General features: G+C 48.2%; 1 protein-coding gene across 1 annotated transcript in view; it reads left to right on the forward strand.

Annotated features, from left to right (window-relative positions):
* The window catches only part of SDCBP2 (syndecan binding protein 2), a 29,993-nt gene extending 16,363 nt beyond the window's left edge, over positions 1-13,630 (forward strand). Inside the window, exons 6-9 of the mRNA XM_026721270.2 lie at positions 2,982-3,157; positions 5,673-5,844; positions 9,028-9,119; positions 12,111-13,630. Of these exons, the coding sequence (XP_026577055.1) occupies positions 2,982-3,157; positions 5,673-5,844; positions 9,028-9,119; positions 12,111-12,165 (495 nt within the window). The 3' untranslated portion in view covers positions 12,166-13,630. The remainder of the gene's footprint in view (positions 1-2,981; positions 3,158-5,672; positions 5,845-9,027; positions 9,120-12,110) is intronic.
* Positions 13,631-22,815: the final 9,185 nt, after the last annotated feature.

Below are 22,815 nucleotides of genomic sequence, written 5' to 3' on the forward strand. Positions count from 1 at the left end.
TGGGAGTTGGAGTCCACCCATGTTGACTTCAACTTCTGGGAGTTGAGTCCACCCATGCTGACTGGAGAATTCTGGGAGTTGGAGTCCACCCATGCTGACTGGAGAATTCTGGGAGTTGGAGTCCACCCATGTTGACTGAAGACTTCTGGGAGCTGGAGTCCACCCATGTTGACTGGAGAATTCTGGGAGTTGGAGTCCACCCATGTTGACTGGAGAATTCTGGGAGTTGGAGTCCACCCATGTTGACTGGAGAATTCTGGGAGTTGGAGTCCACCCATGTTGACTGAAGACTTCTGGGAGTTGGAGTCCACCATGTTGACTTCACCTGGGAGTTGGAGTCCACCATTGACTGGAGAATTCTGGGAGTTGGAGTCCACCCATGTTGACTTCAACTTCTGGGAGTTGGAGTCCACCCATGCTGACTGGGAATTCTGGGAGTTGGAGTCCACCCATGTTGACTTCAACTTCTGGGAGTTGAGTCCACCCATGCTGACTGGAGAATTCTGGGAGTTGGAGTCCACCCATGCTGACTGGAGAATTCTGGGAGTTGGAGTCCACCCATGTTGACTGAAGACTTCTGGGAGCTGGAGTCCACCCATGTTGACTGGAGAATTCTGGGAGTTGGAGTCCACCACATGTTGACTGGAGAATTCTGGGAGTTGAGTCCACCCATGTTGACTGGAGAATTCTGGGAGTTGGAGTCCACCCATGTTGACTGAAGACTTCTGGGAGTTGGAGTCACCCATGTTGACTTCAACTTCTGGGGTTGGAGTCACCATGCTGACTGGAGAATTCTGGGAGTTGGAGTCCACCCATGTTGACTGGAGAATTCTGGGAGTTGAGTCCACCCATGTTGACTTCAACTTCTGGGAGTTGGAGTCCACCCATGCTGACTGGAGAATTCTGGGAGTTGGAGTCCACCCATGTTGACTTCAACTTCTGGGAGTTGGAGTCCACCCATGCTGACTGGAGAATTCTGGGAGTTGGAGTCCACCCATGCTGACTGGAGAATTCTGGGAGTTGGAGTCCACCCATGTTGACTGAAGACTTCTGGGAGCTGGAGTCCACCCATGCTGACTGGAGAATTCTGGGAGTTGAAGTCCACCCATGCTGACTGAATGAAGTCCACTCATCTTAAGGTTGAGGAACGGTGGTCCAGCATATCCCCACTGGTGAAGGCTGTGCTGGCTAGGGAATTCTGGGAGTTGAAGTCCACCCATCTTCACATGTCCAATGTTGAGGAACACCAGCCCAGTATTTTCTTTCTCTGGGGTCCAGCTCAGACACCCACCTTGGAGAACCCCAAACCAGGACAGAAAGAGAGAAACTTTGCCCACAAGTGATGTTGGAGGACGCTCTGCCCCAACCTTCAAGGCCCTGGATAGAGCGGTCTTCCGTTAATTTATCCAATGGCCTTTGAAGACCAGACGGTGGCTAATTAGAAGCTGGTAGGGTGCCTGCAAGTGATTGATTTTTATTGGCGGGCTTTCAAGCCAGACTTGACCCCTGGCAACTGCATGGACAGGGGCCTGCTGCTTTCTTGGCAACCTTTTCAGAACCTGTGAGCCATGGTCACCTTCTTCCTGGGGGTGGGGGAGGGGGAGGAGGGATGAACTGGCCCAAGGTCACCCATCTGTCTTTGGGCCCAAGGCGCAAGTTGAATTGGAAGTCACCGTTTCCCGGTTTTTAGAATAGAACCTTAAACCCCAAGTTCTGGTTCTGTTGTAGCCTGTTGGCAGCCGAATCAGAGGAGGAGGAGGAGGAGGAGGAGGAGGAGGAGGAGGAGGAGGAGTCAGGGACAGCAACCTGGGAGCTCTGAGGAGGAAGAGGAAATGGAGCTGGCAGAGAGAGAGAGAGAGGGAGGGAAGGAGGGAGAGAGGGAGGGAGGGAGAGAGAGAGAGGGAGGGAGAGAGGAGCCTGGGCTGACCATCAGCCCTCAGATGGACAGTCAACAGTCCCCAGGTCTGGAGGCAGCTGATGAGGAAGAGGAACAGCCGGGTCCAGTGCCTGATGCATAGATGCACAGAAGGCAGAGGAGAGGAGAGCAGTGGAAATCTATGGGCCGGTCCTTGGGACTGAAGAGCCAGGTCTGGAGGTGGCTGATGGAGAAGAGGAGGAACAGCCGGGTCCAGTGCCTGATAAACAGATGCACAGTTTAGTTTAGTTTAGTTTAATTTATTGTCATTGCGCATCGAATAACAAAATTAAATAACATCTTCAGTGTACTATACAGTAAAATTCAATAGAGTTACTGCCCTGGGATAGAAGCTGTTTTTCAGCCTATTTGTCCTTGTTTTTATTATTATCCTGTACCGTCTGCCAGATGGTAATAGTTCAAAAAAAAAGAGGTGCCCAGGATGAGATGGATCTTGGAGAATGTTTGGAACTTTCTTGAGGCAGCGGGAGCTATAAAGCTCTTCCAAAGAGGGGAGAGGGCATCCCATGATCCTCTGGCCAATGACATTAACCCTCTGGAGTGCTTTCCTATCTGCCCCTGTGCAATTGGCAAACCAGACACAGGTGCAGGAAGTTAAGAACAATTAATCAGTGGAACTGCTTACCACCGGAAGTTTTAAATGTTCCAACATGGGATGTTTTTAAGAAGAGATTGGACAATGATTTGACTAAAATGGTATAGGCTCTCCTGCTTAAGGGAGGGTTGGAGAAGGCAGAGGAGAGGAGAGCAGTGGAAATCTATGGGCCGGTCCTTGGGACGGAAGCCCCACCCAAGCTCTGGGGATAAAAAACAGGGGGCGGAGAGGAACAGATGTGGCAGACAACTACTCATCTCCCGGACGGATGGACTTGTTAGCCTGTGGTGAGAGAGATAATTTTGGCTGGGGCTGTTGGTGTTCCTAATAAAAGAATCTTTTGAGTTCACTTCAGAGGGTTTGTCGGGTCAGAAGAGGTTCTCACAAGGTTGTAACAGCAGCTCCGTATCAGCAAGATGCCACACATACCGGTCCCGTCTTATCGCGCAGGGGCTCTTTGTGCAGTTGGTCAAAGCCAATTCTCCGGCAGCTCTGGCGGGCCTGCGTTTCGGCGATCAGATCCTCCAGATCGATGGGAAGAACTGCGCCGGGTGGAACATGGAGAAGGCAAAGCGGGTGCTGAAGAAGGCCTCGCCGGAGAAGATCGTTATGGTGGTTCGGGACAGGTGAGGATTGGGAACCGGGGGGCGGGGGCGGGGGTCCATTTTAGCCCAGTGTGACCACATTCCTCACCTATGAGATTTCAGTCCAGGTGGTCTTCTGGAGCAGGGGTCGCCAACCTTTTGGACCTCAGGGACCCCCAAACTCATCATTTTAAAACCCAGAGACCTGGGAAAATCCCCCCAAAAAGTCTGCAGGAAAATTCCCCACCCCGTTTTCCTACGGATCGATTATTCTTTATACCGTCTCCAGCTCCTTTCTCAGTGGGGAGAGAGAGAGAGAGAGACTTTTGGCTTCATGCAAGGAAAACAGCAGAAGCCGCAGAAGTCTTTCTTTCTCTCCCAAACTCCACCAGAAATTAGTCTTTTGCCGGCACAGCCTCTTGGAGCAGGAGGCCTTGCAGGGTCCCAAAGACTCATTTCTGGCGGAGTTTGGGGGAGAGAAAGAAAGACTTTGGCTGCTTTCCTTGCGTGCAGCCAAAAGCAGAAGAAGAAAGAAGCGGAAAGAAGCAGCCCGGTGGCCAGGCCAGGTGTGTGGGGCGAGTGGGGCAAGTTCCCCCCTCCACTTTTTTCCCCCTCCCCTCACTACCTCATGTAGTGCGCAATGCAAGCGAAGCAAGCTTTGTGTTCCCGCACAGCCTGGATTAATTGCTTTCGGGGGATGGGGGGGGCATTTCTCTGCGGATCACCAAAATTTTTTCATGGACCACTAGTGGTCCTCGGCCCACTGGTTGGCGACCACTGTTCTGGAGACCACTGACAACTTCTCAACAGAATATGAACTGGAAGGGACCTTAGAGGTCTTCTAGTCCAGCCCTCTGCTGAAGCAGGAGACTCTATACCATTTCAGACAAATAGCTGTCTAGTGTCTTCTTAAAAACCTCCGCTGATGAAGGACCCACCATCTCTGGTGGCGAGCAATTCCACTGGTTCATTGTTCTCACTATCAGGAAATTCTACCTTAGTTCTAGGTCGCTTGTCTCCTTGGTTCATTTCCACCCTTTGGTTCTTGTCCCGCCTTCAGGTGTTTTGGAGAATAAGTTATTCTCCTTTTCTTTATGGAAGCCCCTTAAATCTCGGAACATAACTATACCTGGAAACCTTGATGACCCCATAGAAGGATTCCGGTGGCTTGTAGGATGACCATAATATTAAGAACTTCCCCATTTTTGTTTTCGTGTCTGGCCAATTCCTCTCAAAATATGGCGGAATGGTTGTAGGAACTGAGAAAACCAAAGAAGGACCAGGGGTGACAGGATAGCGGCCTTCCAATATTTGAGGGGCTTCCCCAAATATTGGGAGTCGAGCTATTCTCCAAAGCATCAGAAGTCAGGAAAACAAACATCTCAGAAATCAACGGTTGTTGTTACACACTGAATACAGTGAGTCCTTGGAGGAATTGGGTAGGTCTAGCTGAATGAAAAGAAGGACCAGGGGAGACATGATAGGGGTCTTCCAATATTTCAGGGGCTGCCCCAAAGAAGAGGAAGTCAAGTTATTCTCCAAAGCACCTGAAGCAACAAGAAGCAACAGGTAGAAACTAATCAAGGAGAGAAGCAACCTGGAATTCAGGACAAGGTATTAAATCGTAAGGAGAAATTTCCTATCGAGGAGAACGATTGATCAGTGGAACAACTTGCCTCAAGAAGTTGTGGATGCTCCAACACTGCAGCTTTTTCAAGGAGAGACTGGACAATCAGTTGTCCAGAATGGTATAGAGGGTCTCCTGCCCGAGCAAAGGGTTGGACTAGGGGTCACTAACCTTTTGGACCTCAGGGACCACCAAACCCATCATTTTAAATCCCGCGGACCAGAGATCCTGGGAAAATCCCCCCCAAAAAAAGTCTGCAGGAAAATTTCCCACCCTGTTTTCCTACCGATCAATCATTCTTTATTTGGGATCACAGGATACCATCTCCAGCTCCGTTCTCAGGGGGAGAGAGAGAAAGACAGAGAGACTTTGGGCTTCATGCAAGGAAAGCAGCAGATGCTGCAGAAGTCTTTCTTTCTCTCCCCCAAACTCGGCCAGAAATGAGTCTTTGCCGGCGCAGCCTCTTGGCGCAGGAGGCCTTGCAGGGTCCCAAAGACTCATTTCTGGTGGAGTTTGGGGGAGAGAAAGAAAGACTTTGGCTGCTTTCCTTGCGTGCAGCCAGAAGCAAAAGAAGAAAGAAGCGGAAAGAAGCAGCCCGGTGGCCAGGCCAGGCATGTGGGGCGTGTGGGACAAGTTCCCCCCCTCCACCTTTCCCCCCTCCTCTCACTCCCTCGTATTGTTCGCAACGCAAGCGACGCAAGCCTTGTGTTCCCGCACAGCCTGGATTAATTGCTTTGGGGGTGACATTTCTCTGCGGACCACCAAAATTTTCTCGCAGACTAACCAGTGGTTTCCCCAGCTGGGCTAGATGACCTCCAAGGTCCCTTCCAACTTTGTTCTTGTCTGTCGATTGTGGAAAACCAATATTTCAATGGCAACAGTCAGGAGAGAGCCTGACCTCAGTTTTCCCCCCACACCCGTGTTTGCTAGACCTTTCCAGCGAACGGTGACCATGCATAAAGACAGCAGCGGCCATGTGGGTTTCGTCATTAAGCGGGGCCAGATCACCTCGCTGGCCAGAGACAGCTCTGCGGCCCGGAACGGGCTCCTCACCAAGCATTACATCTGCGAAGTGAATGGACAGAACGTCATTGGCCTGAAGGTGAGCATCGATGCTTTTATGGTGGTGAAGAAAGCTTGGATGACTTGAAGCCTCTGTCAGGATTCCGGCAGTCACCCCCAATTAAAATCACGAGTCTCAAGCCAAACTTCGAAAACTTAAAAAGGATTTATTGGGAATTCACATGCCGGCACTGCCTGGGGGTAGCCGACTCTGAGGCACATCATTCATTGTCACCCTTGACCCTGGTTTTCCCCCCACCCCTTGGGTGTATCCTAATTCCTATTCTCCAATGGGACACCTCCATAGCCCAGAGTCATCAATCAGGCTCTCCAGTTAGAATTTTGCATAGCAGAAACTTCAGTCTCCTAGTTACTATCTTTCAAAACATTTATGGAATGCAGTTTTGGTTTGCAAGCTGCCGCACTGCTTCCTGCTCCCTCTAAAGAGACCATAGAAATATTTTATGAGTGGACAGCCTGTTCCAGGTCTTCAGGACTAGAAACTTAGCTGTTTTTTTTAAAAAAAGCTGCCTTATGCACCTGGGTTTATAGTCTAGAATACAGGTAGTCCTCGGCTTATGACTGCAGCTGGGGTCAGAATTCCCATCGCTAGACCAAGATGACTGTTCGGCGAGTCACGCCCGATTGGCGACCTTCATTGCCACCATTGTTAAGCGAACTGCTGAAGTTGTTAAGCGAATCGTACGGTCGTTAAGTGGAATCCAGCTTTCCCCCACGGACTCGGCTTGTCGGAAGCCGGCGGGGGAAGGTCGCCCATAGCGATTGCGTGACCTTGGAACCCAGCGACCGTCGTTAAAGTGATGCCAGTTTGCGGAGAGCACAAATTTTGATTGGTGGAAAGTACCCTAGTAAATATGAGCAGTCAGTAAATGAATGGTTGCATAAGTTGAGGACTTTCTGGTAATATCATCCATCACAAAGTGATGCAGTCAGGAAGAAACCAAGTAGGTTGTGTTGAAAACCTCCATATTCTCATGTGTGTGTGTGTGTGTGTGTGTGTGTTTGAGGTTTCCAAGTGATAAAATCCATTCAAAAAGAAAAGAGCAAATTCCATCTTCCAAGACAATTTTTTCTTTTATTTAGGAAAACATCAAATTGGCAAAGTCCATAGTAATTCCAGATCTGACACAACCCAGAATTACCCCACAATATTACAAGTTAGAAACAACCCCCCAAAAGTCACAGTCTCCAAGAGAAGTAATTCAACGTTGCTTGGTGTCATCAAGCTCCACCTCAAGGGGCCCAAACACGGACAGCTCATTTTCCCACGGGAAGAAGAGCCACCTAGCCAAAACAACTCTCTTTATCTCCACTCCTCCACCCCCCTTAGGAATGTGGCAAGACTCAAACCCGTCCCGCCCGTGACTGCCACAGAGAAAGTAAGGAAAAGAATATATAACTAAAGCCTAACTAAAATCGCTACGCGTATCTCAATTTCGGGCTTGACAGGATGTGCGCGTGTGTACCCGTCAACGGTGGGATGCAAATATTTTTATTACCGGTTTTGTGGGCATGACTAGATGGGCGTGGCTAGGTGGGTGTGGCCATGTGACTGGGTGGGTGTGGTTTGTTTTGGTGCAGCACCCCCCCACGTGCCCCGTTTTTTGGCCTCCTCGACTTCAGGGGACCCTCCTGAGTGAAGCAGTTAAACAGTGAGGGGGCATCACGGCACAGTGGATCATCCAAACAGCTGATCGTTGGGAGGGGGAAAAAAATAACCGTTCGCCCAACCAGTAGCTGTTTTTTTTACTACCAGTTTGGCTCAACAGTAGCATTTCTTTTTTTTTACTACCGGTTCACTCGAACCGGGGCGAACCGGTAGAATCCCACCACGGGTACACATGTATGCGAATTTTGTATCCCATTTTATAATCCGCGAGGCAGATCTGTGCAGCTGTGTCTTATTTTCAGCCCCGCCGAGGGGGCATTTCTATCTACAGCGCTTGAATTTACAGCGGCAACAATAAAATATTTTAAAAAATGCCTGAATTATTTATGGCTCCTGTCAATGTCTATAATCTTTTGGACCATAAGAAAAAAAAAGGGGGTAAAAATAAAGACAAAAATGAAATTTTGCTGCATGTTAGAATAGAATAACTGAGTTGGAAGGGACCTTGGAGGTCTTCTAGTCCAACCCCCCCTGCTCAGGCAGGAACCTAAACCTATATAAACCCTATAAATATGTTCTTAGAGGATTAAAAAAAAAAATCCCTAGGCATTTGTAGCCCTTTTACTGACTACAGATAGTCCTCTACTTAACGACCACATTTCCGTTGCAAAGTGAGACATTCGTTAAATGAGTTTTGCCCCATTTTTACGAACTTCCTCGCCACAGATCCTTCAGTTAATCGCTGCCATTGTTAAATTAGTTACATGGTTGTGAAGCGAATCCGGCTTCCCCGTGGACTTTGCTTGTCAGAAGGACACATAGGGAGATATGTGTGCAGTTAAACTGCAGTTAAAGTGTTTGTGTCTCTGTGTGCGTGTCTCTCTGTGTGTGTGTGTTTGCATGTGAGCAAGAATCTCCCTTGTGCAACTCTGCAGATATTCTTCATGGGGCAAAAACCTCACTCATCAATAAAGGAGAATATTTGTAGGTCTGGGTTGAACCGTGAACTGTACTTGGTGCTGACTGAGCTTGGTGGTTTTCCTGCAGACGTTTCATGACCCAACTAGCTGACATCATCTGGGCTGGAAGAGAAGGGGGCATGCTCCCATTGTATAAACAGAGAGCAAATTTTGCTCCTTTGTACAGCACTGGTGCTGTTCCCTAGTTGGGTCATGAAATGTCTGCAGGAAAACAATCAAGGACCCGTCATTCCTCCTCTTCCGCCACCTCCTCCTCCTATCTGCAAACCCTGCGCCCTTCTACCATGGGTGATGTTACCTAGTTAGGTCATAAAACGTCTCCAAACACCCAAACTCAGAGAGTACCAAGGAGCACACAGTTCTTCCTCCTCCTCCTCCTCCTCCTCCTCCTCCTCCTCCTCCTCCTCCTCCTCCTCCTCCTCCTCCTCCTCCTCCTCCTCCTCCTGCCTCTCCTCCCAACTCCCTTCTTGCACTGATGATGTTGCTTAGTCGGATCACGAAACATCTGCAGGAAAACAACCCAGCTTAGAGAGCCCCAGGGACTCCTCCCAAAGCTGCTCTGCTCCCTCTTTGCAATGCTTTGTAACCTGATTGTAACCTCTCCTTTCTCAAGGACAAGGAGATCACCGAAATCCTCGCCAACGCTGGGAAGATCATCACTCTCACCATCGTCCCGGCTGTGATCTACGAGCACATGATTAAAAAGTAGGTCTCTGAGGTCTGAACGAGCGAGTCTTGGGGGGGTGGGATACAGGGAAATTACAATGGGGAATTCTAGTTTCACTTGCACCCTGCGCCCTCCCAGTCGGTGCCTAGATCCAGATCAGAGCAAGCTTCCAATGTCAAGAACTCAAGCTGAAGTTAATTCAATCCTAAATTGCATTAACAGAGGGATACAATCGAGATCAAGGGAGGTACTAACACCCCTCTATAAAGCCTTAGTAAGACCACACCTAGAGTCCTGCATCCAGTTTTGGTCACCAGAGTATAAAAAAGATGTTGAGACTCTAGAAAAAGTACAGAGAAGAGCAACCAGGATGATGAGGGGACTGGAGGCTAAAACATATGAAGAACGGTTGCAGGAACTGGGCCTGGCTAGTCTAGGGAAGTGAAGGACCAGGGGAGACAGGAGAGCAGCCTTCCAATATTTGAGGGGCTGCCCCAGAGAGGAGGAGGAAGAGGGTCAAGCTATTTTCTAAAGCGCCTTTGAAGGCCAGACAAGGAATAATGGATGGAAGCTGATCAAGGAGAGATTTAATCTGGAAATAAGGAGGAATTTACAGACAGTGTGAAAAATTAATCAGTGTAATAGATTGCTTTCAGAAGTTATGGGAGCTTCATCCCTGGAAACTTTCAAGAAGAGACTGGACTGCCCATCTGTCAGAACTGGTGTAGGGTCTCCTGCTTGGGCGGGGGGTTGGACTAGATGACCTACAAGGTCCCTTCCAACTCTGATTATCTGTTACCTGTTAAGTTTACTCCTTAAGCATCAGCAAATATCCAAAGTTTAATTGCCCAAGGAGGACAACAGAAAAAAGTCATGGGGGGGGAGAAGTGGGGGGGAATGGCGGGGGGGCTTGCCGTTAGGAAGTACTTTCGTTGCACCCCCGGATATGGTGCTGCCTGTATTGACCCCGATACGAAGTGCCCCACCAACGTCGAGGTCAACATCCAAGCCGTCGCTGCCTGCCCCAAGATGCAAGGGGGGGCGGAATTAAGTCACCTCCGAAAAGAGGGCCCAGCCATTTTTTCGGGGCTCAAAAAAAAAAATAAGACCCAGCCTTATTATATGAGAAACACGGTATGTAGAAAATACAAAATGGTAATAAGATATGGAATAGAATATAAAAATGAGCACGAAATTGAGTTTTGTGTCTGTATGAAGAAGTGATAACCTGGGAACCATGCTATTTTCAAAAAAAGATGTTTTATTTGTATTTTGTTTTTGTGAAAACCCAAATAAAATTTTTTTAAAAAAGGTACCAGACTGGCTGATCAGCCCTGTGTGTACATCCAGGTAGTATATAAGACTTACGACCACCATTGAGCCCAAAATCTCTGTTGTCAAGCGAGACATTGGTTAAGTGAATTTCCCCTCCCTTTTACGACTGTTTTTGCCACCGTTGTTAAGCGAATCACTGTTGTTGATAAGTTAGCAACTCGGTCATGCGGGGAATGTGGCTCCCCCATGGATCTGGCTCACCAGAAGCTCGCAAAAGGGGATTACGTGACCCCGTGACCGTCGTAAGTGCGAGTCAGTTGCCAAGTGTCTGAATTTTGATCATGTGACACTAGGGATGCTGCAGTGGTCGTAAGTGTGAAAAACCGGTCATAAGTTAGTTTCTTCTGACAAAGAAAGTCAATGAGGGGAGCAAGATTTGCTTAACCACCCCACGATTCATTTAACAATGAAAGTGATTTGCTTAACAACTGTGGCAAAAAAAGGATGTCAAAGAGGGCGCAACTCACTTAACAACTTGTCTTGCTTAACAACTGAAATTTTGGGCTCAATTATGATCATAAGTCAAGGACTGACCTGTATTACTGGAAGAGGAAAAAGCAGTTGTTATGCTGTTTTTAAAGCAACCCCAGTAGATACAGGGAATCCTCGACTTACGACCACAATTGAACCCAAATTTTTGGTTGCGAAGTGAGACATTTCTTAAGTGATTCCCCCCCCACCCCATTTTACAACCTTTTGTGCCGCAGTTGTTAAGCGAATCACTTTCGTTGTTATGTTTGCAACAATGGCCATTAAGTGAAATGGGCTTCCCCACTGACTTTGCTTGTGAGAAGGTCACAAAAGGGGACCCTGTAACTGTTGTAAATACGAGTCACTTGCCGAGCGTCTGAATTTTGATCACCTGAACCACTGCAATGGGCTGCAGCAGTTGTTAGGCGTGAAAAATGCACATCAGTCCGTTTTTCCAGTGTCGTCGTCATATCCCTGTCGGAATCTGATTCAGAGGGGGCGACCGAGCAGCTGACAGGGAGTGGGAGTGTGGCTCCATTGGCTGTAGAGGAAACTGGGGAAGGGCAAAGTCTGGCTGGGTAGAGCAGAGGGGAGAGGTAGAACAAGGGAGAGGAAGTTCAGAGGAAGACCCAGGCCCACCCTCTCTTCATCTTAGGGCACACAGGGAGGAAGGAACAGAGAAGGGAGCAACGTGAGTTGCCTGGCTTACGGGGGAGGAAAGGGCCCTGATTCCCTTCATTAGCCACAGCTGGGAACACAGTGTTTGAAAAGGGAAGCTGCCCACAGCAAACTATTAGGAGCAAATCGTGAATTATCTGGTATCCTCGAGGCTTATATCTGTGCTCCTGGGATCTTCCCAACTGTGTGAGTTTTTTTTTGGCCTTTCAAGTCTGCAATTCCTTCTCCTGCCCTGTCAAGTTAATTACTGCAGCATGGTTTATTTGGATTTTTAGTTACCTTTTGTACGTACCTTGTTTTCGGACTGAAGGCTGTTCCTGGGAGAGTTTTTCTCCAGCTGAAGGTAACCTGGACATCGGGGGCCAAGTTGGAGATAATAAAGGGACTTTTCTTGCTTATTTGGCTGTGTTGTCTTTGTGCCACGCCCCTTTGGGTCATCACAGCCATTGTGACTTTGAAAGGTCACTAAATGAACTGTTGTAAGTCGAGGACTACCTCTATTTAAAAAAAAATTTTTTTTTTGTCTCTTTGCTTCTCTTTTGAAGGCTTTCAAGCGGACTAGTGAAGTCGTCGATGGATCATTCAGTCCCCGATATATAAATTTTTCGCTCCCTTCGTTTTTTACCTCCGACGTGAGCTGCACAATGACTGACTGGGACTGGCTTGGAATTTCCCTGGAATTATTCTCGCAAGAAGAGGGGGTGGGGGGGGTGGGGGAAATATACGGACAAATATATTGCTTTAATCTTTTCGATGTGCCTTCAAGTTTCTAGTCCTCAGTAATTCACCTTACCACTAATCGCTGAAAAAGTGTTTCAGTCTTGGCTATTGCTTTCGGCAGTAGAAAAAGAAGAAGTCAATGTTACAGCTCAGATATAATTTTGGAGAAAATTCCATATTTTTTTCCCCCCCCAGTAGCTACTGCTGGAACAAAACTCAACATGGTTTAGCCAGCGGGTGGGTTACTACCGGTTCGCCCCGGTTCGCATGAACCGGTTGCTAATTTTATCATTTTTAATTGCCGCTTTGGCGAACTGGTCAATTCCACCCCCGGATCGGCCCTGCCCGCCCCATCCCTCTCAGTAGCCCAGGTGGCCCATTTTGGATGGCAGGTAAGTGCAGGGCCCACACGGGAGGCTCCGTAAAGCCGGATACAGGCCCATTTCCAGCCTCCAAAGGGCCTCCGGAGCCCGGGGAGGCCCTTTTCGAGGAAAGCCTTTGGAGCCTGGGGAGGATGAAAGTGCCTCCCCCCCACATGGTGCAGAAGGCCGGCTAGGCCACGCCCACCATGGCCACGCCCACCCATCCACCAGGCAGAGAACCGGTTGCTAAAATTTTGGAAGCCCCCGCCGCCCCCGGGTTTAGCCCTGTTTCTTAAAGTTGGCCACTTTAAGATGTGTGGACTTCAATTCCCAGAATTCTCCAGCCAATCTGTTTTAAGTGGGAATGGACTTCAGCTCCCAGAATTCCTGGCTGGGGAATTGTGGGAGTTGAAGTCCACAAGTCTTCCAGCGGCCAAGATTGGACATCCCTGCCACAGGCTCTCACGCTCGAGCGTGGGGGTTGGACTAGAAGACCTCCAAGGTCCCTTCCAACTCTTGTTTATTCTGCATTCTGCATCCTAGAGGTAAGCCCTCAACTTACAGCCGCAAGGGAGCCCAACGTTTCCGTTGCTAAGCGAGACAGTTGAGTTTTGCCCCATTTTACGACCTCTCTTGCCAGATTCATTCAGTGAATCGCTGCAGTTGTGAAGTTAGCAACATGGACGTTAAGTGAAGCTGGCTTCCCCATTGACTTTGCTGGTCAGGAGGTCAAAAAAGAGGAACGCTTAACCCTGCAACCGTCATAAGGACGAGTCAGTTGCCAACATTGTCTGAAATTTTGATCATGTGACCATAGGGCCACTGCAGTGGTCATATGTATGAAAAATGGCCATAAGTCACTTTATTCAGTGTTGTTGTAGCTTCGAATTTGTCGCTAAGTGACGTGAATTATCTGTATTTCATTTTTGATTTCTAGAAAGTGTCTCCTTTCTGGCTGCCCATAAAAATAGAGTCCTCCAGTGACCCAAACAATTTTTTTTATTACAGTCACCCAACAGACAAAGGTTACAGGACAATGGGAATTCAACTCCCAAGGGAGTGCACACAGCCGTTCGGTTCTGTATTTAAAAATATATAGATTTTTTTTTCATCTCCTTCATCCAAATATAGTCTTACGTGGCATTTCCTGGCAGAGCTTTGGATAGCCTAACAAATGCACCCACACACACGCACACGCACATCCACAAATACATCACACACGAGGCTGGTTTAGCATACCAAAAAAACATTTTCCCCAACAAAATTCCCATTCCGCCGAGATGGCCTAGTAGTTCAACAGATGTGCAGTGGCCACCTCTGCCCAGCTGTGGAAGTTGGCGCTCAACCTTTTTGCCCATTTTCAAACCTGGCGCTCTGTTGCACGCCCCCAGTGGGATGAGCGGGACTCATACCAGGGGGGACTCACCCCAGAGGGATGAGGAAGATTCAGGGGTCTTTGAGGGGGCTGCTTCCAATCCAAACCCGAGGTGGTGAGGATGAGTTGTTGGTTTGCAAATTTGGCTGTGACACGGCTGCTTTAAAGAGCGCCTGGGACCGGCTGTCCTTGGGACAAACGTAAAGCACGTCTGTAGGTGAGATCGTGCCGTCTCACCCCACAGAAATAGGAGAGATTCTGGCCTGGATTGCCGGTTTGCAAATCTGGCTGCTGACACGGCTGCTTTAAAGAGCGCCCGGATGTCCCTAAGGACCAGCCGTTTGCAAAGTGGCAGATGTAAAGCAAGTCCATGGCAGCGGAGACCGTGTAGCCTCACCGCCCCACGGGGGATAGGGGAGATTCTAGGGTGGGTTGCCGGTTTGCAAAGTTGGCTGCTGACATGGCTGCTTTAAAGAGCGCCCAGCTGTCCCTAAGGACCAGCGGTTTGCAAAGTGGCAGATGTAAAACAAGTCCATGGCAGCGGAGACTGTGCAGCCTCACCGCCCCACGGGGGATAGGGGAGATTCTAGGGCGGGTTGCCGGTTTGCAAAGTTGGCTGCTGACACGGCTGCTTTAAAGAGCGCCCAGCTGTCCCTAAGGACCAGCGGTTTGCAAAGTGGCAGATGTAAAACAAGTCCATGGCAGCGGAGACTGTGCAGCCTCACCGCCCCACGGGGGATAGGGGAGATTCTATGGTGGGTTGCCGGTTTGCAAAGTTGGCTGCTGACACGGCTGCTTTAAAGAACGCCCGGCTGTCCTTGGGGACAAATGGTTTGCAAAGTGGCAGACGTAAAAAAAACACCTACGTGGCAGGAGAGACTGTGCAGCCTCACCCCAGAGCGCTAGGAGAAGATTCTGGGGGGGTCTTTGAGGAGGTTGCTTCCAATCCAAACCCGAGGCACTGAGGATGGGTTGTTGGTGTGCCAACTTGACTGCCGACACAGCTGGCTTAAAGAGCACCTGGGACCGGCTGTCCTCGGGACAAATGGTTTGCAAAATGGCGGACGTAAAGCAAGTCGGTGGCTGACGAGACCATTCTGGAAGACGGCAGAGGTCACTTCTCGGGAGATGTGTCATTTGAAACGAGGCCTCTTGCTTTCAAGTAATCCCAATTAATCCTGATTTTCTGCGCCCACCAGCAACTAGGATTTATTACGCTCAAATCTCCAGGGTGTATCAGTGACAAGTGGGGGGGTTTCCCCAGATTTTCCTATCTGGGGACCCCCCCCAAGCCTGGGGTTGTGTTTGCCCTGCCAGAAGTCATCAGAAGTGCCATTTGGCCAAACACAAGTGCAGAAGATCCTTCTTCAATCTTTGCTGACTTTATATCCCACTTCACTTCTGCTCCTCTTTGGCCCCTATCAGAAATTTCTCTGCTTATCCCCCTCCCCAAATTCTCTCTCCCTCTCTCTTTCCTCTCCATCCCATTTCAGTTCTTTAGGAAAGACCTTGTAAACTGATAAGATTCTGGGGCAGGAAAGTTTCCTATTGTAGAGGCTTCACCTTTTCACTGAAACGGAAGGGACCCTGGAGATCTTCTAGTCCAACCCCAGGAAACTTTATACCATTCAGGACATATGGCTGTCCAGTCTCTCCTTAAAAACTTCCAGTGTTGGAGAGCGCCTGCAACTTCGGAAGGCAAGTCACCCCACTGATGAATTGTTCTGTTAGGAAATTCCTAGGTGTACAATATTACATAGAACGATATAAAAAAATAGAATTCTATTTTAGGATAGAATATAGAACAGGGCTGGCTAACTTTTGGGGGCTCCTGTGCCAAAAATTGTGCACTCACGTGCCAGGACCCAGAAGGCAAGGCGCACGCAACCCTCCCCCCCTTACCTACACTGCACTTCCCAGCTGATTTTCGGCCTGTTTGAGGCCTTTTTCGCCCTCCTAGAGGCTTCAGGAAAGCTTCTGCAGGCTTTGCAGGCCGAAAAACGGGCCCGTTTTGTCACTTCCGGTATTTCTGGAAATACAGGAAATGATGAAATGGGCCTATTTTTCGGCCTGCTGCAGACTTTCCTCAAGCCTCTGGGAGGCCAAAAAAGGCCTCAAACAGGCCAAAAATCAGCAGTGAGGTACGTGCAGGTGCAGTGAGGTAAGTTTGCGTGCGGCTTACATGCCAGCATAAACGGCTCTGTGTGTCATCTGTGGCACGCGCGCCATAGGTTCGCCCTCACTCTAGAAAGAGTGCCGAGAAAATCAACAAAAATGATTAAGGGACTGGAGGCTAAAACATATGAAGAAGAGTTGCTGGAATTGGTTTTGGATAGTTTAACAAAAATAAGGACTTGGGGTTGGGGGATATGGTAGCAATATTCCAGTATTTGAGGGGCTGCCCCAAAGAAGAGGGGAGTCAAGCTATTCTCCAAAGCCCCTGAAGGCAGGACAAGAAGCAACGGATGTAAACTAATCTAGGAGAGAAGTAACCTGGAATTAAGGGGAGAAACTTCCTGACAAGTGAGGACGATTAACCAGTGGAACAGCCTGCCACAAGAAATTGTGGGTGCTCCATCCCTGGAGGGTTTTTTAAGAAGAGACTGGGCAGCCCCTTGTCTGGAGTGGTATAGGGCAAGGGGTCGGCAACCTTTTGGACTTCAGGGACCACCAAACTCATACTAATATGAATTTTGAGTGACGGTGGCTTGCTGACGTTTGGTGAGAGAAAGATCTCCGATCTAACCTCGCTGGCGGTGTTCTCTCTCTCTCCCTCTCACACACACACACACACACACAGAGGTCCCTCACACCCTCCCACACCCTCCAAAGCAGCCATATTCCTAACCTGCTTTTCAGCTCCGTTTCGGGGGGACGGGGTGTGGGGGGTGAGAAGCAACCTGGAACTAAGGAGGAATTTCCTGACGATGAGAACAATTAGCCAGTAGAACAACTTCCTTTCAGAAGTTGTGGATGCTCCAACACTGGAAGATTTTAAGAAGAGACTGGACAAACATTGGTTGGAAATTGTACAGGGTTTCATACTTGAGCATGGGGTTAGACTAGAAGACCTCCAAGGTCCCTTCCAAATCGGTTATTCCATTCAAGGTTGGTTCTCTCCTTGATTGGTTTCCATCCATTGGGGCTGCTCCCAGACAGGATGAAGTTAGGCTGATGGAGAACTCGGCTCCTGGATTGTCCCAGAGAGAGGCGGCTAGGAATGCTCTCTCCTAAGCAAGGATTAGCACCAGCATCCTAGCTTATGTTAACCTGGATTAAACAGAAGACCGGTGTTTTTGAACCAGAGTTGAGTGTTCACATAACAGCTCTGCCATTTTCAATTGTTATCCAGGTTTGAGATGCTGCAAATGGCATCTCAAATGGAGCCCAACCACCCCAGGTCTGTCATAAACCAGGTTCAAAATCATGTGAAGTTATTACTACCGCTTTATAAATCCTTGGTAAGGCCACCCTGCAGCCAGTTTTGGTCCGCACATTACAAAAAAAAGGATGTTGAGACTTTGGAAAAAGCGCAGAGAAGAGCAAACTAAGACGATTAAAGGCCTGGAGACTAAAACCTTTGAAGAACGGCTGCAGAATTTGGCTATGGTTAGTCTAAAGAAAAGAAGAATTAGGGGTGACAGGATAGGAGTCCAATATTTGAGAGGCTGCCACAAAGAAGAGGGGGAATTGACTTATTTTCCAAAGCACCCGAAATCAAGAAAAGAAGCAAACTAATCGGGGAGAGAAGCAAGCTGGAATTAAGGAGGAATTTCCGGACAGTGAGAACAATTAACCAGTGGAACAGCTTGCCACTTGTTGTGGTTCGCCTGCAGGTGTGGAGGTCTTGGAGAACGAGGACTCAAATGAGGGGCCTGCATGTGATACAGGGATGGGGCCAGGACCATCAGGGAGTGGAGTGCTGCCTTTGGAGGTTGTGGAGGTTGGCAGCAGTGAGGAAGAGGACCCCGAGGAGCCTGTGTCAAAGTTTGCGTGCGCACAGGGCTGCTCGAAGGGAAGAGCAGCTGCAGCAGCACGGGCGACTCGGGAGTAAGGCTGCAAGGTGATGGCCCCTCCCTGAGGAGAGAAAAGCCAGCTGAGAAACTGGAGTTCTTTGCAGGAAGCAAAGAAGTTCTCGTGCTTCAAGCCTTGTGGAAGTTCGGACTATCCTGGTTTGTGTTGGAAGACTTTTGGTTTGGAATATATCTTGGCAACTCAATCTGGTGCTTTTGGCAGCCTTGCACAACCTTGGCAAGGCTCATTCTTATCAGAGACAATTAGTTTTAATAGCCTTTTAACCACTAATTAACGGAATTCACAGAGAAGCATTAAAAGGTTTTGCTTTTATCTCTGTTTGGTGTTTGTGCACTTGGAGCAAGGTTCGGGTCAGACCACCACAGAAATTGTGGGTGGTCCATCACTGGTGGTTTGCAAGAAGAAACTGGGCAGTCACTTGTCCAAAATGGCGTAGGTTCTCCTGCTTGAGCAGGGGGCTGGACTAGAAGACCTCCAAGGTCTCTTCCAGTTCTATTCTGATTGATTGAAAATCAAGACAGCCTTAAGTTCCTGGATGTGCCAAGCAAGGCGCTACTCAGCACAACAAACCAGTATGAGCCGTAAGCAGAATTAGACTGGAAATTTTCAAGAAACAATTTCGGGTAGGCAGGTAGTCCTCAATCTACGACCCCAACAGGGATGCAAAATTTATCATGCTAAACAAGGCAGTTGTTAAGCGAGCGGCGCCCAGTTTTGCCATATCTGTGAAACAAATCTTTGCAGTTGTTAAGTGAATCACACGGTTGTGAAATGAATTCAGCTTCCTCCGTCGATCTGGCTTGCTGGATGCTGTCTGGATCGTGGGGGGGGGTCTCCAATTGGGGCAACTTTCAGCCTGGCGGACTTCAACTCCCAGAATTCCCCAGCCAGCTTTGCAGACTCGGTGCCGTTGTCACTCTGAAGGTCACTCAACAAATGGCTATAAGTCGAGGACCACCTGCACCACCCCACATAATTGGTCGCACACAAACTTTTCTTGAAAACCTCTTTCTGGAGGCAATTCCGCTCTTCACCGTTGAGGAGAAAATGTTGGCAGAAGAAACAACCACATTTTAGCCAACAACAACAACAACAACAAAGGTGGAAATTGCAGATCAGACTTGTGTCATGAAGTGTGTGCAGAATAACACAAGGGGCGGGCTAAGCCAGGGGTGGGCAAACTTTTTGGCTGGGGGGGCTCATTGACTTTTAAAATTTGACAGACGGGCTGCCACCTGGTGTCGAAATGCCTGTCATTCCAAGTCAAAATCAAACGAATGCAATCATTCGATCATTCACACCAAACCTTAATTCTGTACCAATCTTCGGCGGGCCGGATTAAAAAGACCAACGGGCCGGATGTGGCCCCCGGGCCGTAGTTTGCCCACCCCTGGGCTAGGCTGTTTGATATGGATTGCTCCTGTTCTCCTCACAAGTAGCTCCGTCTACCAGGTGCAAAATGCACAGCCTTACAGACAGGGGTGGGATTCAGCCTGTTCCTGCTTCGCCCTCCCGCCCCTTGCCCTAGTCTGTCCTATATATATATATCTCCATGTTTTGCAGCCCAGCTGATCTGTGGATTGCTGCGTGAATCAGCTGTTTCACTCACTGAGGCTGCAGCTGAAGGAAAGTTTTAGAGCTGATATTGGGCGTTTTTTAAGCGGCTGTGCGCTGGTTGAGCCTCACCCCATTTGCAGAGAGAGAGAACCTGTGACCCTTTTTCACAACTCACAACCCAGAGGTGGTGAATTCACAGCCGGTTCAGACCAGTTCTGCAGAACCGGGAGTGGAAATTTTGAATTTTCCAGAGAACCGGGAAATCCCACCTCTGACTGGCCCCGCCAACCCCATCTCTTCTCTGCCTCCCATTGAGTCCCAGCTGATCGGCTGGGTCTCCTTTGGTTGCCCTGCACAGGAGAACGGAGCTGGAAAGCAGGTTAGCGGGGTGGGCAGGGAATGAGGATTTTGCAGTAACCTTCACCTGCCATGCTCACCAAGTCACGCTGATCAAGTTATCCGCACAGAACTGGTAGTAAAAAAATTTTTTTTGAATCCTACCACCGTCACAACCATTGCAACATCCTTGTGGTCACAGGATCAAAATTCAGACGCCTGGAAACTGGCATGTCCTTACAACGGTTGCAGCATCTTCAGGGTCAAGTAGATTCCCCCCCCCACTTGGTGATCTCTGACCAGGAAAGCCAACGGGAAAGACAGATTCACTTCCACAATCGTGTGACTAATTTAACAAATGCAGCGATTCACTTAACAACAGTGGCAAGGCAAGGGTGTAGAATGGGGCAAGGCTCACTTAACAACTATCTCGTTTAGCAACATAAATGTTGGGCCCAATGATGGTTGTAAGTCCACCACTGTCTGTATGAGGTTCTTGCCTGGAGCAGGGGGCTGGACTAGAAGACCTCCAAGGTCCCTTCCAGCCGTAGGATTCTATGTTTTTATGTTTTAGAGCATTTTCGTGTGGAATCTGCACACTCAGCATGTCCCAGATCTGTGGGTCTCCCTCAAGCTCTTGGGGAAAAATCTGTTGAATTGCTTTATAGCTCATAAAACCAGGGACTTTTTAATGGGCTTAATGGAAAAAAAATTGGAAATAAATTTTGGGGGGAACTTTGATGGCCGCAAGATTACTTTATGCTCAAAAATGGAAGGGCATTTCGATCCCCACAATGGATAAACGGCTGCAAAAATGGAGTTAGCAGAGATGGCTAAATTGATTGCTTTGATCAAGGAAAAATAAATACAAATATTTTTGTTTTTACCTGGAAACCACTTCTGGACTTTGTGCTCGAGGTAGAAAAATATATACATAAAACTTTGATTGTGGGCTTTACTGATTAGATCAGAGGTCTCCAAACTTGGCCACTTTAAGACTTGTGGACTTCAGCTCAAGAGTTGAAGTCCACAAGTCTTAAAGTGGCCAAGTTTGGAAATCCCTGGATTAGATAGACACGGAGTTACGAAAATGACTAGTTTAAATTACTGCGTAAAAGCACAACGTTGTGGTTTGATGTTATTATCTTATTCTACCCTACCAAAGGGAGTCGGAAATCAATGCCTTTTTTCCTCTTTTTTCCCCACACCTTCCCTATTTCTCCTCCTTTTTTGCTTTTGTGTTTCCCCCCGTTATATCATAAATTAACACAATTGCTATAAACATTTTAAAAAAGAGAGAATTGCTTCATATCATTCTCCCCATCCTGGGGCATCTTTATATGTTGGATTTCGACTCTGAGAATCCCCGGTTAGCTATGAATGGTTGGGAAAACTGCCCTCCAGGGTAAGAAATTTGGGCAACCTTTTGGAATCGGTCCCTAACTTATTTAAAGGTTTCTTGTCCGTTTTTGATTTACTTGTTTTTACGAGGTTATAAACTGCCAAGAGTTACGGTCACCTGACCATGAGATGGACGACATACACATTTGATAAATTAAATAGAAATAAATAAATAAACCCAGCCAGTCTCTGTGCAGAAGGAGAAATCCCACCGCCTGCCATTGTAGATGGGAGCCAGTCTGGTGTCAGAGACACCGGCTTTGGAGGTAGCCCTTGTCTTACGACCACAATTGAGCGCCAAATTTTTGTTGCTAAGCGAGACGTTTGTTAAGCGAATTGTCAACTCGTAAAACATCTCTGTGCCTGTTTTAGTAGTTGCCATGAAAAAAGAGGGGAGGCGGGAAGGAAATCTGGAAGAGCCGTGCAGCGGTTTGGAAGCAGAAGTATATTCCAACTCTTTATCTTTAAAAGATTGTAACTAAACTACCAGAGCTTTTGCCCGTGAATATATTTAATTGGAGAATGTGATTGATGACACCCAGAATGTAATTGGAGAATGTGATTGATGACACCCAGAACGTAATTGGAGAATGTGATTGATGACACCCAGCCCGCGAAGGTGCTCAATGGGAGAATCTGGTTTATGACACACCCCGGGGGGGAGGGAGGGGGAAACAGGGTCCTGGGGACTGGAAATGACGTAGGCCAGAGTCGGCTCCATGCAGGGCAGGGCCAGGATGTCGCCTCTAATGAATCCTTTGAAGCTTTTTGAAGTTTGGCTCGAGGATCATGATTTCATTAAGGGGATTGCTAGAATCCTGATAGCAAAGCCAACTCTGGCCTACGTAATTTACAATTTAAAATTGCTCCATTTTACGACCTTTATTTGCCACGGCTGTTAAGTAAATCACTGCTGCTGTTGAGTTAGTAACACGGTTGTTGAGTGAATCTGACTTCTCCACTGACTTGGCTTGTCAAAAGTTGATCACATGACCCCCAGGACACTGCAACTGTCATAAATACTTACAAGGTCCTCGACTTATAATGGTTTTCATATAGTGACCATTTGAAGTGACACATGCCCTGAAAAAAAGGGACTTATGACCGTTTTTCACACTTAGGTGTTAACTCATAAAAATATTTCTATGGTCTTTTTAGAGTTGCCAACGGAAAGGGAGGGGGCAGTTTGGAAACTGAAAGTGCATTCCATAAATAGTTTTTTCAAAAATAGTAACTAGGTGACTGAAGCTTCTGCCGCGCAAAATTCTAACTGGAGAGCCTGATTGATGACTCTGGGCTATAGATGTGTCCCATTGGAGAATATGAATTACGATACATCCAGACGGGTGAGGGAAAACCAGGGTCAAGGGTGACAATGAATGATGTGCCTCAGAGTTGGCTACATCCAGGCAGGACCAGCATATCTTCTCCTAATAAATCTTCTTTGAGCTTTGAAAATCAGGC

The sequence above is a fragment of the Pseudonaja textilis genome, chromosome 3, assembly GCF_049901715.1.
Source record: "Pseudonaja textilis isolate UNSWEBS1 chromosome 3, rPseTex1.2, whole genome shotgun sequence".
NCBI lineage: Eukaryota > Metazoa > Chordata > Lepidosauria > Squamata > Elapidae > Pseudonaja > Pseudonaja textilis.